The sequence below is a fragment of the Ammodytes marinus genome (genome assembly GCF_949987685.1).
Source record: "Ammodytes marinus genome assembly, chromosome: 6".
NCBI lineage: Eukaryota > Metazoa > Chordata > Actinopteri > Uranoscopiformes > Ammodytidae > Ammodytes > Ammodytes marinus.
Window position 1 is genome coordinate 17,112,024 of NC_137235.1, and position 13,421 is coordinate 17,125,444.

Sequence of the window (13,421 nt, forward strand, 5' to 3'; positions counted from 1 at the left end):
CTACTCCTCAGCCACACATGCTTTCTGGCCAATCAATAAGATCGATGTTGTCTCTGCAGGTGCACGCGCACACACACACACGCACACACACACACACACACACACACACACACACACACACACACACACACACACACACACACACACACACACACACACACACACACACACACACACACACACACACACACACACACACACACACACACACACACAAACGCAGGAAAATATCCACTAATTTTCATTTAGATGTGAGGTGCATTCAGACACATACATACATTTACACTGTAATGCATACGGCTTGATCTACATAATGTTAAGCCCTCTCTCAATCTTTATTGGTGTCACACACAAACACACACACACACACACACACACACACACACACACACACACAGATACCATTTACTTTTATTTTCACTGTAACCTCAAGGGTATTTAAAAAAATAGCCTGAACCTCGCTTCAAGCACATGCACATGCACGCACAAACGCATTCTTGAGTCATGCGTAAAGGCAACATTATTAATACTCTACTCTACTACTTTATTGAGCTATGTAACCTATTTTAAGGAGTAAGAAGGGTGTGACAACGTGGCTCTGAGATTAAAACAATCCTCTCTTGATTTCTTCCTCTCTCAAGGGAAAGGCGGAAGCTGTCTGTTATCGTTTGTTTCTAATATTATTCCCCATTTACAGTTTGAGTGTTCACACAGGGCCCTGCATTGGAGATTTGTCTTCTGTGTCTTTCCTCTTTAAGGCAGCTGCCCAGAAAAGCGTGTCTGTCGGAGAAGTCAGGCTTTTACAGTAAGATTGGGGAAGCCAAAAATGTACACTGATCTATTGGCAAATGGCTCACAGTTTTTTTTACTTTTTTTTCAATGCAGGGCAAACAGTGGAACCATGCAGCCAATAGTTTCTTTATAAAGTTAAAACTATTTAGCATTCATTAATGCATCAATTGTTGTCTTTGTTTAACACCCAAATACCCTCCTTACCCCAGACAATATCATTTTTATCAATGCAAACTAAGCTATAAGTCAGACTTAACATTTGGTCAATTTAAATAACTTTTAGGCCTGGAGAGTCCCTACACAACTACAGAGTAAAATGTAAGAAATAAAACTGTAATAGATTTCATATACATGTAGTAGTGTTATTCTCTTACAGTTTTTTTCGATTGCTAAACCACAGTGGGCACAACTGGAACGACAAGTGCAAAACTCTAACTACACTATGCACAGCAGCGGTTCATTCGGACCAAACTCTAGATCGTTTTTCATTGCTTAAACACAATTTAAAAAACTTTACACACTTATCTCATGGCTTAACCACAGCCTGCACAACACTGTGGATTTCTAGCACGTTGTTCAAATGCTAACACACTGCTGTCACAACTGTAGACCACACATTCAAAACAGAATGGATATCAGCCTAGAGATTGTAATTTCAACTGAAACACTAAGAAGGTGTCTTGTTTTAGACTTGTTAGTGAACATACTGTATATACAGTATCAGGATAGCTCAAAAATAGGAAGCCAGGTTGTTGGAGGGAGAAGAGTAGCAGTGAGACTGGATGTGTGGAGGAAGACCTAGAAGACATTGAGCTGTAATTTCTGATGAAGTACAGTAAGGGCAACACTGATAGACCCTGTTGTGAATCATGGTCTCTCATTGAGAGAGGCAGGGTTGAGGGTGCAACGCAATCTGCAAAGATCTAAAGTTGCATCTGTAATACGAATTTTCAAGCAAACAAAAATGTAAGAGTTGCACCCTTACAGTAAATGACAACATAACAGGAATTGATTTCTGTATTACAATTATAGAATATTTACACAGATACATACTACATTTGGAAATGTAATCAATAAGATATAAAATAAAAAGATTTATCTATTGAAGCAAACTTCAGATCTTCATTTATTTTTGTTTACTGTAACATAACTGGTATGTTATAAAATAAATAATTTCATGTGAACTAATTTCACTCTTTCCTCAAAGAAAATATTACTTTATTTGTGTGAAGTAACTCAAATTATTCAAAACTGTAAAAATTAAAAGTTTGTAATTTGAGTATTGGGGTTTGATGCTAGTGTTTCTACTCTGAGTGTGTTCTGAGTGACAGTGTGTGTTATCTCAATGAGGCTGGTTCATAGTGTTTGCTGCACTGAGCCTATTTTGCAGGTGAAGTGAACTGTTCAGCTCCAGTGACTGTTGGTAGTGCAGACTGTAGTTAGAGTTTTGCACATTGAGCTACAGTTGTGCCCACTGTGGGTTAGCAAACGAAAAAAACTGTAACTTGTCTTAATTGTGTTTCACCTATGTTCTATTATGCCATTTGAATCACAGAAAAATAATAATAAAGCTATTAAAAATATGATTTTTTGAACACCCAAAAACGATGCAAGAGTGTGACCAAAGTAAATCCCCTTAAGGACTCCTCTCTGTCCCTTGTGTGTCTTTTTATATGTTACAGGCAAATTCATGCAGCATCTGCAGGCACAGCGGTGCCACTGCAACGTAATTCTGGCTCACAGAGTGCGATCAACCGGCACCACAGCTGCCTGACGCAAAAGAGTGTGACAGACAGACAGAGGACACTGTCTGCTCTACTCCATTGTTATTTCAGCAAAGTCACACCCCAAGGCAGTTTTACTTGTTATAATGAGGATGTATTGATGATTACAATGAAGAAAAAAATAACAATAATGATGATGATCATGATGATGAGAGGTGGTGACAGATTTGTTGGGCAGTTGCTCAGCAAACTGCTTTCTTTCCCAGGACCTTGAAGGTCATGTAACTGTTAAAGCCTTTATAATGTTTGTGTTTGAGTCTGTCTAAGAAGGAAATGACTGAGGGAATGTAAAAAGAAGGGCTGACCCTGAGGTTGAGAGAGAGAGAGAAAGAGAGAGAGACTTTGGGAAGGAGTGGACAGGAATGGGTGAGCACACGGGAGAATGGGTGAGAGATAGATTTAGGAAGGAAGTTCAGGATCTTTCGGAGAGGAAAGTTACAGAGATGACGACGTGTGTGTTGGTCACCAGTGACACAGGTGTGCTCTGATGTCATATGCTCCAGCCAGGGACCTAAAATCTGTCTGGAGTCCAACCAATAGAGGTGCTCCGTGTTTGTACAATACTGTTTCACACACACACACACACACACACACACACACACACACACACACACACACACACACACACACACACACACACTTAGGAGAAGGGCTGCGAGTATTGATCATCTTCATTATCCATCAATCTGCAAATTATTGTTTTGTCTAAAATGTTGGAAATTTGTTTAAAATGCAGTCTATAATTTTCAATAGCATATTACATTTTCTTGTTTTTAAACAGCCAACAAAACTTTAACCTAAATATGTTTGTTAACTATTGTACATTTAAAAAAATATATAATTTGATTAAATGATCAGACTGGTTGATGATTCATTTTTGGTTGGTTGAGTAATTGATTAAATGACCAGGATAAAAAAATTTGCTCTTATTTTCTATTTAAATACCAAGTTATCTCCTTTGCGTTTTTCATCTCCTCTCAACTCCTTTATTACATCAATTTGACTCGAATCAGGGACATAGATCATCAGTCTTTATAATCACACAAATACATATTAGAAGGGAATCATAGCTCACAATGAAGGCAGAAGTAGGGATGACACCTTGAGAAAGATGCTAAAGATAGGTCATAAAGATGTCAAGTGATTCCCAGGGGGCTTTGGGTGAATTGTCAGTGTATGAACATTCAGTCTATCAGTGTGTGCTTAAGCATGTGCTTGTGCATGAAGCACACCATTGTCAGTTCATTATATTGTGATATAAGGGCAGTTGCGGATATTTTCTTGGAGACATTCCAGGTCCCTTCAAAGTCTGGGACTCACCAGTCTCGTGTACGTGTGTTTGTGTGTGTGTGTGTGTGCGTGTGTGTGTGTGTGTGTGTGTATTGGTGGTGGAGGGGGGTGGGGGGAGGAGGGGTGGTGGAGGTTCCTTATCTACAGGCCACAGGCAGCTTTTGAGGCTCTTATCAGCAGCCACCATATTGTACTAGCACATCCTCTTGTCCAGTAGGGAGCGGAAAACTCTCCCTACAACATGGTTCTCTCTCTCTCCCTGTCTCCCCCTCCTCTCTCTCTCTCCCTCTCTCCCACCTCACATTTGCCAGTACCAGAGCTCTCCGACTGGCAACCAACTTGAGCATTGTGTCTCCCTGGCGAAGAGAGTGAGCGAAGGAAGGAATAGACAGGAGAGTGAAAGGGAGAGATAGGTGAGAATGATGTAAACAGGGGAAACTTCAGAGAGCCACACCATCCATTACCATGGAGTGTGTCTTCGCTCATAGGAGGAACATTACAACAGAAAAACAAATAAGTACATTTGCAAAGTCTTTGCCATGGTTCTGACTTCATCTCTCTGTGAATAGTTGTGAGTTTTCTTTTTTTCTTTATTCAATTGATTTTTTTTATAAATAAATTCAAGTGATTTTGATGGGTGTTTTGAGCGTTGTTGGAGAGTTTGGCTCCAATTGTGACCTCAAGAGATTGACAGAGAGACACTGACAGGCTGCAGTGGACTCTGAGGACTCAGGAGGAGGAGGAAGAGAAGAGGAGGAGAGGAGGAGGACGTTAAACACAGAGGAGATGCAACATGTGCGCTCACAGATCACTTGAACTCTGACGGATTTTGCATGACAGAAACACGAGCCACACTGGATGTCATGATGCATCTGTGAGTACTAATCTAACATGTTTTTAAAAAAAATGTTGTGCAGTCCGTGGTACCTGAGTTGTTTGCTGCTGCTAGCATGTCATTAAGTCTAATGGGATTGTCTGTCATGCCATGTGTCATATATTTTATGTTAAATAGTCTTCTGTTAATAAACTACTTTTAGTTGTAAAAAAGATGACAATACAAATTTAATATCAAGTCAGTTCAGGTGGTTTATTGTAATTTGTTTTTTAAAGCTTACATTTTTTAGGGGGGAGGGGGGTTATGGTAAATATTCAATATATTGCGCAAACAACAATATAAGGAAATACCATACAAATGGATTCAATAGAGTGAAAATAAATAATAGACACAGAAAATGAAATTACAATTTTTTTTTATTTTAATGAGGAACATTTGAACAAATTAGGGCAATATAAAGGTTTATCCCAATTGTCAAACATACAAACTATTAGACAAATTGATGTCTAAGTTATTAAGTAATTGTGCCTGAGAATATAAGTCTGACATAAAACAAAATGCTGTATCAGCTATACAACAACGAGATATGTGGTTAGTCATAATTTCTCTGCCACAACACAATTAATTATCTTAAATGTTAGTGCAGCTGATTATGCCTTCAGTAGTGCATAGGTATTTTAATGCCACAACCTTTTTTGTTCTGAGCTTTCTGTAACTCGATTTTAGCTGAGCTTCTCTCAGAGTTCTTCTTATCAAGATATTTATATGGCAGTAAATATAACACTGCTGCAGAATTAGATGATTATTCAAACTACTTGCGAGTGCCGTCCGTACATCATTGCGAAAGGGGGAACTGTACAAAATAAAGTCATGACCACTAGAGAACACAAAACAGGAACAACACGATTGCAAAACCTGAGAAATCATGAGTGTTACGGCGCGCAGAGCCGAGTAGAAACAAACATCTCCCTCCATGAAGAAGTCGAGTACGGCAGCAAATCTACTGGATATGGAGAATTTTAACAATATCCCATCACGGCTGTTTTGTGAGATCAATCTGTAAAATACCGTGAATTGAAATACAATTTTAAACTATAGACCCGCTAACCTAGATTAAACTATGAGCAACAACTCGTTAAATTTAGGACAAACTCTGGTAGCGGTTATCTGTGACATTTGACCTTTGAGCCCATTTTCATATATTTTTGCTTTTACTAAATATACACCAAATATATATATATCCTGAGAGCCATTTTTTTCTATGCTTCTATTTCTTTTGTTCAACAGAATCTTTGATATCAATCCAATCTTGGGCGGCCTGGGACGTTTTGAACGCCTGAAAGGATTTTGACTCACATCCTCCGAGTACACACACACACAAAGACAGACAGACTGATAGACGGACAGACTCATTAAGAGCGGCCACTGGAGACTCATTCAAAACCTAGACTCTGCTGCTCAGGATGTACTGCAAGAAGAATCCACGGCAAATCAGACTTCAACAACCACCCGGGCTCCACGCTGCCCCAAGACACGACACCACAGAAATAGCCGTCCATTAAAAGACTGCCTCACGCAGAAAATTAAAACATTTGTTTCATTGGCATTGGCACCTTCTGTAATACTACATAGTGAGGGAATGAATTCAGGCTCATGTTAACTCACACTGTAGATTTGATAGAAGACGCAATGATGAGAGCAGCTCATGAACGTGTGGTTGGCAAGAGGAACATCTAAATTTCCAGTGAGGTAGAGCAGCAAAAATATTGCATGATTAAGTCTGCCAGAAAGCAGAACAGAGGAAGAGAATATATTACGGGCGATTATAAATTGTGTGTATGGAAAAGAAAAATACAAATGAAAAGAGAGTAACTAACATGAACCTGTTAGTTGCTCTCTCACACATATGAAGAGATCACCTAGGCAAACTGACACACACAGAGTAGGGCAGTAGGAGCAGCAGCCTGACACTGACAGGGATTCCCTGAGAGACTTGACCACCATGATGGAGAGGCTGAACCCGGCCGGCCCACCTTCCTCCTCCCCCGACTTACCTCACTCCTCCTCCTCTTCCTCCATCTCCTCCCCATCCCGGGCCTCTGCAGAGCAACACAGTGCCCTCCCAGACAAGACTTCAGCCTCATCCTCAGATGCTTTCAGCAGCCCGCAGCCTGCTAACACCACCACGATGGGCCACAACGGACATTCTGATATCCCTACAACTGCTCACTCCATTCGGTCCCCTCCTGCCACGACAACTGTGTTAACCAATCACCTCACAGATACTGCTGCTGTACCTGAGCCCATCGTCATGGACGCCAAGAAGAAGGAAGAGGAGGAGGAGGTGGAGGAGGAGGAGGTGGAGGTGGAGAAGGGACGAACGCTGAAAACTGCCACAGCCCCTGTTGCTTCAGCCAAAGGGTCCCCAACTCTTTCCTCTCCACCACCGCTCCTCCCAGCACCAGCCAAGACTTCCCGGTGCCCTCTACCTCCGCCAACTTTCCCCTTGTCTTCATCCTCCTCTCCTCTTCCTCCACACATTCCAGTCATCAGCCTGGGTCACAGCAAACCCCCTCTTCCGCTGCCCGGCACACCTTTGACTGCCCTCCACCCAATTCCCAACCTCCTACATCATGGGCCCCACCACGGGGACCTTCGTCGCAGTCAGCTGACCCGTTTGCCTGCAGCCAGCCCTGGAGCTTCTGTGGGTTCTGGGGCTCAGCAGTACCTCCCTTCACACCCCTTCTTCACCAGGTGAGACATGGCTTGTTTGGCATCATCCATAAGCAACCCTTCTTTGCTTTTATGGACTCTGAAAAGTAGGCGATTTATACTTGCGACCACTCGTCAGTGAGTGAAATTACCTTCTCAGATTGTTTCATTTGAATACATATGGGTAAGGCTATTTATGCCACAAGTAAAAAGCAAAACTGGTGAAAAGCCATAAAATACTGAAGCAAATGTTGTATTTTTACGTATTTCTTATGAAGACAATCATCTTGCAACTCCTCATTTTAGCTTGTCAGCCCTTTGAAGGGTGCACGGCATTATACATAGAGTGTATTAAATAATAAATATTGTGGTAGAATACCTCATTTTCATTCACCGTCTCTTCAGCAATCATGTTAAATAACACACAGAAATATCTAAACACTTTTTCTCTAGTGATTTTTTTCTAGCTGCTTCGGTAACTATGGCATTTTTCAGTTTCATAGGAAATCTCAACTGTTGGGATTTCATGAACCACCGTAGTGATTTATGGCAGATACGCTGCACCATTTTGCGAAATTGACAGCAGGAAGTGTGCTGGTTTAAAGGGAGCTCACATTTCACACCCACAAGTTTCCCATCAGAATATATTGTTACTGATACAACAGCTGTATCATGGGATGTTTTTTGTGCATTTGGTAGAAAAAATGTCACTTTTTAAACCACTATTGAAAATGATACCTTAGTTTAAATTGCAGCTAAATTTAGACATTGAACCTCGTAAAGTTGCCAACTCTAACCTTGCACTTGTGAATAAAGGCATTCATTTGCAGATTATCTACTGTGCATTAACTCCATTGGAGATTTTTCACGTGACTACATCTATGGTTTCGCCATCTGTCATGGAGGTCTGGGAATAAGATTCCTTCCTTGCTTCTCTCTGGTCTGTTTGTAGCAGAAAACATTGATCTATTTCACCCCCACTGAAGTAGAATCCTCTGCCAGCCAGATATTGATGAGACCGGGCTAAAACTCTGCATGCACACTCAATCAACGGCAACGCCACCGACATAATCGCACCTCAGTTAATGGCTTCCCCTTTATCTTCTTGATTTATCCATACCCTCTCCGATATTTCTCCCTATTAAATAGAGAGAAATATTAGTGTTTTTTTCTGTATACTTTTATTTAGCCGCATCCTATTTGATAATTTAATTGTGTACGCAACAAGAAGGTCACGCATTTTGCTGTGTTTATTTATCTATAGTTCTTACCTGGGTCCCTCTGGAGGAAACTATGGTGTCATCAAGAGAAGACCCTCTTCACACTTTGAGATGGAGATTAACGAATGTGAGTTTCTGTGTGACCAAAAACAAAGGATCAGACTTTATCAGCATTGATGATGCCATAATAACTGATTGTGAATGTTTGCATTTTAAAAATTTGTTAGACGGATTTGTAGCCCGCAGCGCACTCATTGAAGGTTCATATCTTTATATAAAGGGTATTGCTGATATTGAGTAGCCTATTAAGATTTTCTTATAAAACAGCTTGGCACTTTTTAGCAAACATTGCACAAACAGGAGTCAAAAGTTGGGGGACTATTTTCAGAAATGGATTAATACAAATGTTTGGCTCGAGTGAAAACATTAAGCAGCGATGTACACTGGACTGATTCGAAAGAAACCATATTTACTGCAACAATGCAGCTCATCGAAGAGTTTGAATAGTTTTTGGTCAACAACTGGGCCTTATGGTACAGAGGAATACGCTTTATCAGGCTTTCGTTACTTGTTAAAATGACAATGTAGTTTTGGTCTTTTAATGGGATTTCTGATAACAAAACAAGAACACAATATGTATCTACTTTTTCTTTATTCTCTAAGGCCCTGAACACTTAGACAGTGTTTATGTGTGTCTGACAGGCCCTCCACAGAAAATCGCTCGGCGTGTCTTCACCAACAGCCGTGAGCGCTGGCGACAGCAGAACGTGAACGGGGCTTTCTCAGAGCTGAGGAAACTCATTCCCACACATCCACCCGACAAGAAGCTCAGCAAGAATGAAATCCTGCGCCTGGCTGTGAAGTACATCAACTTCTTGGTCACTCTACTCAACGACCAGGCAGAGGACAAGAGCCTGGACTCAGCTGAGGATGAGGCTGAGGGCCAAAGAAACACAAATGGGCTGGACTCTAACAAACAGAACCCTCTTTTTCAATGCGACACACCTCCTCCTCCATCCCACACCGCCCTGCCATCCTCAGCCACTGTCCACAGAGACAGAGACTCCACTGACTCAGTCATTGCTTTGGCTAACTCCTCCCCAGCAACATCCAGTTGCTACGGTGACACAGACAGTGAGGAAAGCTTTGGGACTAAAAGCTCCTTGGTGACCCATGGCATTTTGGGAAAGGTCAAGGGTCAGATAAGGATGGTGGCGGCCCCAAGCGGCGAGCGGTGACACCAAAAGACAGTGAACAAAGAGGTGTACAGCCACTGGGAGTTAAAATGTCACACTGACAGATGAGTGATCTGACAGATGAGGCCACGCAATCATCGGCAGATACCATAAGTCATGTGTGATTCTCTCTGTGTTAATAATAAGAGATAAAAAAGACGTTTGGGGGATATTTTGTGGTTTTGACTGTTGCTGTGTCATTTGCGATGATGTGCAAACATTGATTGTGACGCTCTTTGTTTTAGGAAAACACTTAACTATGCTCTGGTGCAAGTTGAAAGTATGTATGTGTTGTAAAAATAATGTCACAAAGGAACACCTTTGTTAAACATTACACCTCAATGTCAAACAATATGGATCAATAACATGGATGATTTATGCAAAACAGGATGCTGGAATTCCAATTAGATCGTCTCTGGCAGGATTTATGCAGCAGCAAAATGTTTTTGCTAGATTTGCTAGAATGAAAATCGAATAATGCTTTCTCAGCCAAGAAATTCAAGATTTTTCTAGAATGCAAACTCTCTTACCGTTACATTCTAAATGTAGCCTCAGAAATATGCTGCACAGTTACTGCAACCTCCAGAGCCAAATACTCCTTTGTGCCTGCAGCAAAGTGCATGACATCCATTCATGAAACAAAGTTGCAGTTTTAAATGTTCTTGCTGTTCTTATTGTCAGAGAAGCAGGGCAGGGGGTCCCACCCTGACATTGTGACACACTTGTACCAGACAGAAATAAAGTGTGTTTTAGTTTGCTGTTCCTTGTTTGACATCCTCTTCTTGCACTCCAAAGACTGCTCTTTGTCAGCACAATTTCTCAACACATCCAAATGTTTTGTCGTGTTTGCCAAAAGTTTAGGGAACATCAGTGTGTCCTCAAAGTTTTCGGTAAATGGTGATCTCAGTGCGAGATGATCGCAATAACCATCAGAATTGAAATGTATAAATCGGGATAGAGTTAGGAAAGAACCAATTGCAATGTGAATGCTTATATAACATGTAGATAGTGTGCCCACAAAGAAGTACACATAACACAAGCCAAACTCTATATTGTTTGTTTGTGCTGTTCACCAGAATGACAGATTAATAATAGTAATTCTAACAAGGGGGCCAAGAAGACAAGAAAAAGGAAAACAAGTGAGTGATGTGGATGTGGCCCTCTGAAGTAGCCTGGAAATCCAGACCCTGATATCTTGAACGATAGAGGGTCTGGCCACGATCAATAGTAATTCCCAACTCAAGGGGCGGCTCCTACTTGTGCATTTCAAATGCCACTGCACGCAATTGGATAGCACTACAATCAATCAGAGCAATGAACAAGGTGACGTATTAAGCCCCGTTCGTTTAGCGAACAGCGGGATTAACTGTTAAATTAAACTTTTGCCGGGGTCGGTCGGCAAAACAGAAAGTTCCTCTTACTTGCTAATGAAATATTTGAGTGCTGTCTTCCAAATCGTAAAGGGTCGAGGCCAAAGCCGTCTCAAACTCAAACAACATATCCACAGCCATCTGTGATGTTTACTATCACGTCCGCCCCAGAGCACCATACATAGGGCTCTGGCTCGCCCATATCAGATAGAACGATTTGATTGGTAGCTCAGGATTTCTTGAAATATTAAATGAGCCTCAATGGAGAGTGTCCAGACCAACAGGCGCAGCAAATTTAATTTGCCAGCGCCTAGTGGCAGGTCTGGAAATGCCAGGCTACCTCTGAAGCCAAATATGTGACAATACCAACCAAGGAATCCCAACCCTGTTGCCTAGTAAAACTAGCAATATTGCTACAAAAAATACAATGTTATATGGAAATCTGCAATACAAATTTAATATCTAGCAAATATATCGGCATCAAAACATTTTGTAAAGAACCAAAAATAAGGGTACTCATTATGGCCCATTTCAGAATCATGCATATTATATCACTGGACTAAGATTAGTGATGCATTAATGTGTAAACATAGTTCATGTTGCAGCTGGTAATGTTGTGGCTCATCTGCTGCTGGGTTTCTGAATCCATATAATGTCATTTGTTTGCTATTTTGTATTACCCATCTGAAACTGAAAAATAATAACGAATTTTGTTAAATAAATGTAGCGGAGGGAAAAGCTGAATATTGGCCCCCAAAATGTAGTGAAGTAGAAGTATACACTTTTGATTGGGGGCTCAACACACTGTAATTTAAGAAAATACACACAGATCAACAAAATAAATAAAATAAAATAAAATAAAAAGTAATCAATTAAATTAAAGCTGCAAATTGCACAGATTTCTGTCACACGTTTCCTAAATGTTGCACGTTTCATAGTTGGTGAATATGTTTTCTTAATCTGCTCAAGTAAAGTGCAGACACCTAAAAACTGTTAGACAGTACCTGAGTAAATGTACTTAGTTACATTCCATGTTCTTTATGTGTTTCTGCAAAACTGTGTGCGCAATCAAATGGATGTGGTAAAGAGCTGACAAAAGATTTATGTAACAGCAACAAATTGTAGGTGTGCGGTTGTGTGAGGGTCAGGTGGATGTGGGAAGCGGTTAGAGATAGGGGTTCAGCATTGTGGATGGGGGTTGTATAAGTGGGTTACAGTTAGTGCTGTCTCATTGACGGCCAACAAGTTTCCTGGAGGAGGGGTGGTCGCTGTGTGTACGTGTGTGTACGTGTGTGTGTGTGTGTGTGTGTGTGTGTGTGTGTGTGTGTGTGTACGTGTGTGTGTGCCTGTGTACGTGTGTGTGTGTGTGTGTGTGTGTGTGCATGTGTGCATGTTGATGGCTGTTTGGACGTGTGGGGTGGCAACTGCTATATGGAAGAAAGGGAGAGTGTGTACGTGTGTGTTTGTGTGTGTGTGTGTGTGTGTGTGTGTGTGCGTGGACTGTGTGTGTGTGTGTGTGTGTGTGTGTGTGTGTGTGTGTGTGTGTGCGCGCATGTTGATGGCTGTTTGGACGTGTGGGGTGGCAACTGCTATATGGAAGAAAGGGAGAGAGGGGATATGCAAAAAAAATTAATTCAACCACCAGGATGCTCTGGAAACCCATGAACACCACCAGGTTTCGGTACCACACAACAGGAAGAGCTGCTTTCACAATGCTGCTACGGCTGCCTCTGCCCGCTCTGCTGTGCCTGGCTGCTCTGTGTGCCCTTCCTGCTTCGCTCTGAAACCACACAGAATGAGGCAGGGGTCATAGAAATGGAAAGGGGTACTGCAGTGTACGCATTCAAGTTTTTTTTTGTTGCAGATTTTCTTGCAGAAAAACAAATGATTTGCTATTTGTTTGGAGTCATTCAATACTATAGATTTGTAGATTAGAAAGTATTGCCGCTGAGGCCTCCTGGAGGACAAGCCAAAATAACCTTTTCACAGGAGACATGGTGGGAAAAGCACATTGATAACATTACCACCATGTCATCCAATTTGGATGAGCTGGTTCCTGGGTCCTGGTATTGTGCATGCTGGCTGACTTACGAAAAATGTGTGGAAAGATCGGTTTCAAACTGAAATTCTTTCCTTTATTAATGCAAATTTTATTGCCGGACATTTTTGCAGTATGTGTTTAT

At 41.3% G+C, this 13,421-nt stretch overlaps 1 protein-coding gene across 1 annotated transcript; it reads left to right on the top strand.

Moving 5' to 3' along the window:
- Positions 1–4,508: 4,508 nt before the first annotated feature.
- On the top strand, positions 4,509–10,593 carry lyl1 (LYL1 basic helix-loop-helix family member). Its single transcript, XM_080028779.1, has 4 exons — positions 4,509–4,740; positions 5,989–7,455; positions 8,678–8,760; positions 9,297–10,593. The coding sequence occupies exons 2-4, from the start codon at positions 6,704–6,706 to the stop codon at positions 9,869–9,871; spliced, it is 1,410 nt and encodes a 469-aa protein (XP_079884905.1). The 5' UTR covers positions 4,509–4,740; positions 5,989–6,703; the 3' UTR covers positions 9,872–10,593.
- The last annotated feature ends 2,828 nt before the right edge of the window (positions 10,594–13,421 follow it).

Excerpts from the sequence above, each read along its gene's own strand:
- lyl1 (XM_080028779.1), top strand. The coding sequence starts at position 6,704 with ATGATGGAGAGGCTGAACCCGGCCGGCCCACCTTCCTCCTCCCCCGAC. Across the intron at positions 7,456-8,677 it reads TCACACCCCTTCTTCACCAG|TTCTTACCTGGGTCCCTCTG; the intron begins GTGAGACATGGC and ends ATTTATCTATAG. Across the intron at positions 8,761-9,296 it reads TGAGATGGAGATTAACGAAT|GCCCTGAACACTTAGACAGT; the intron begins GTGAGTTTCTGT and ends TTATTCTCTAAG.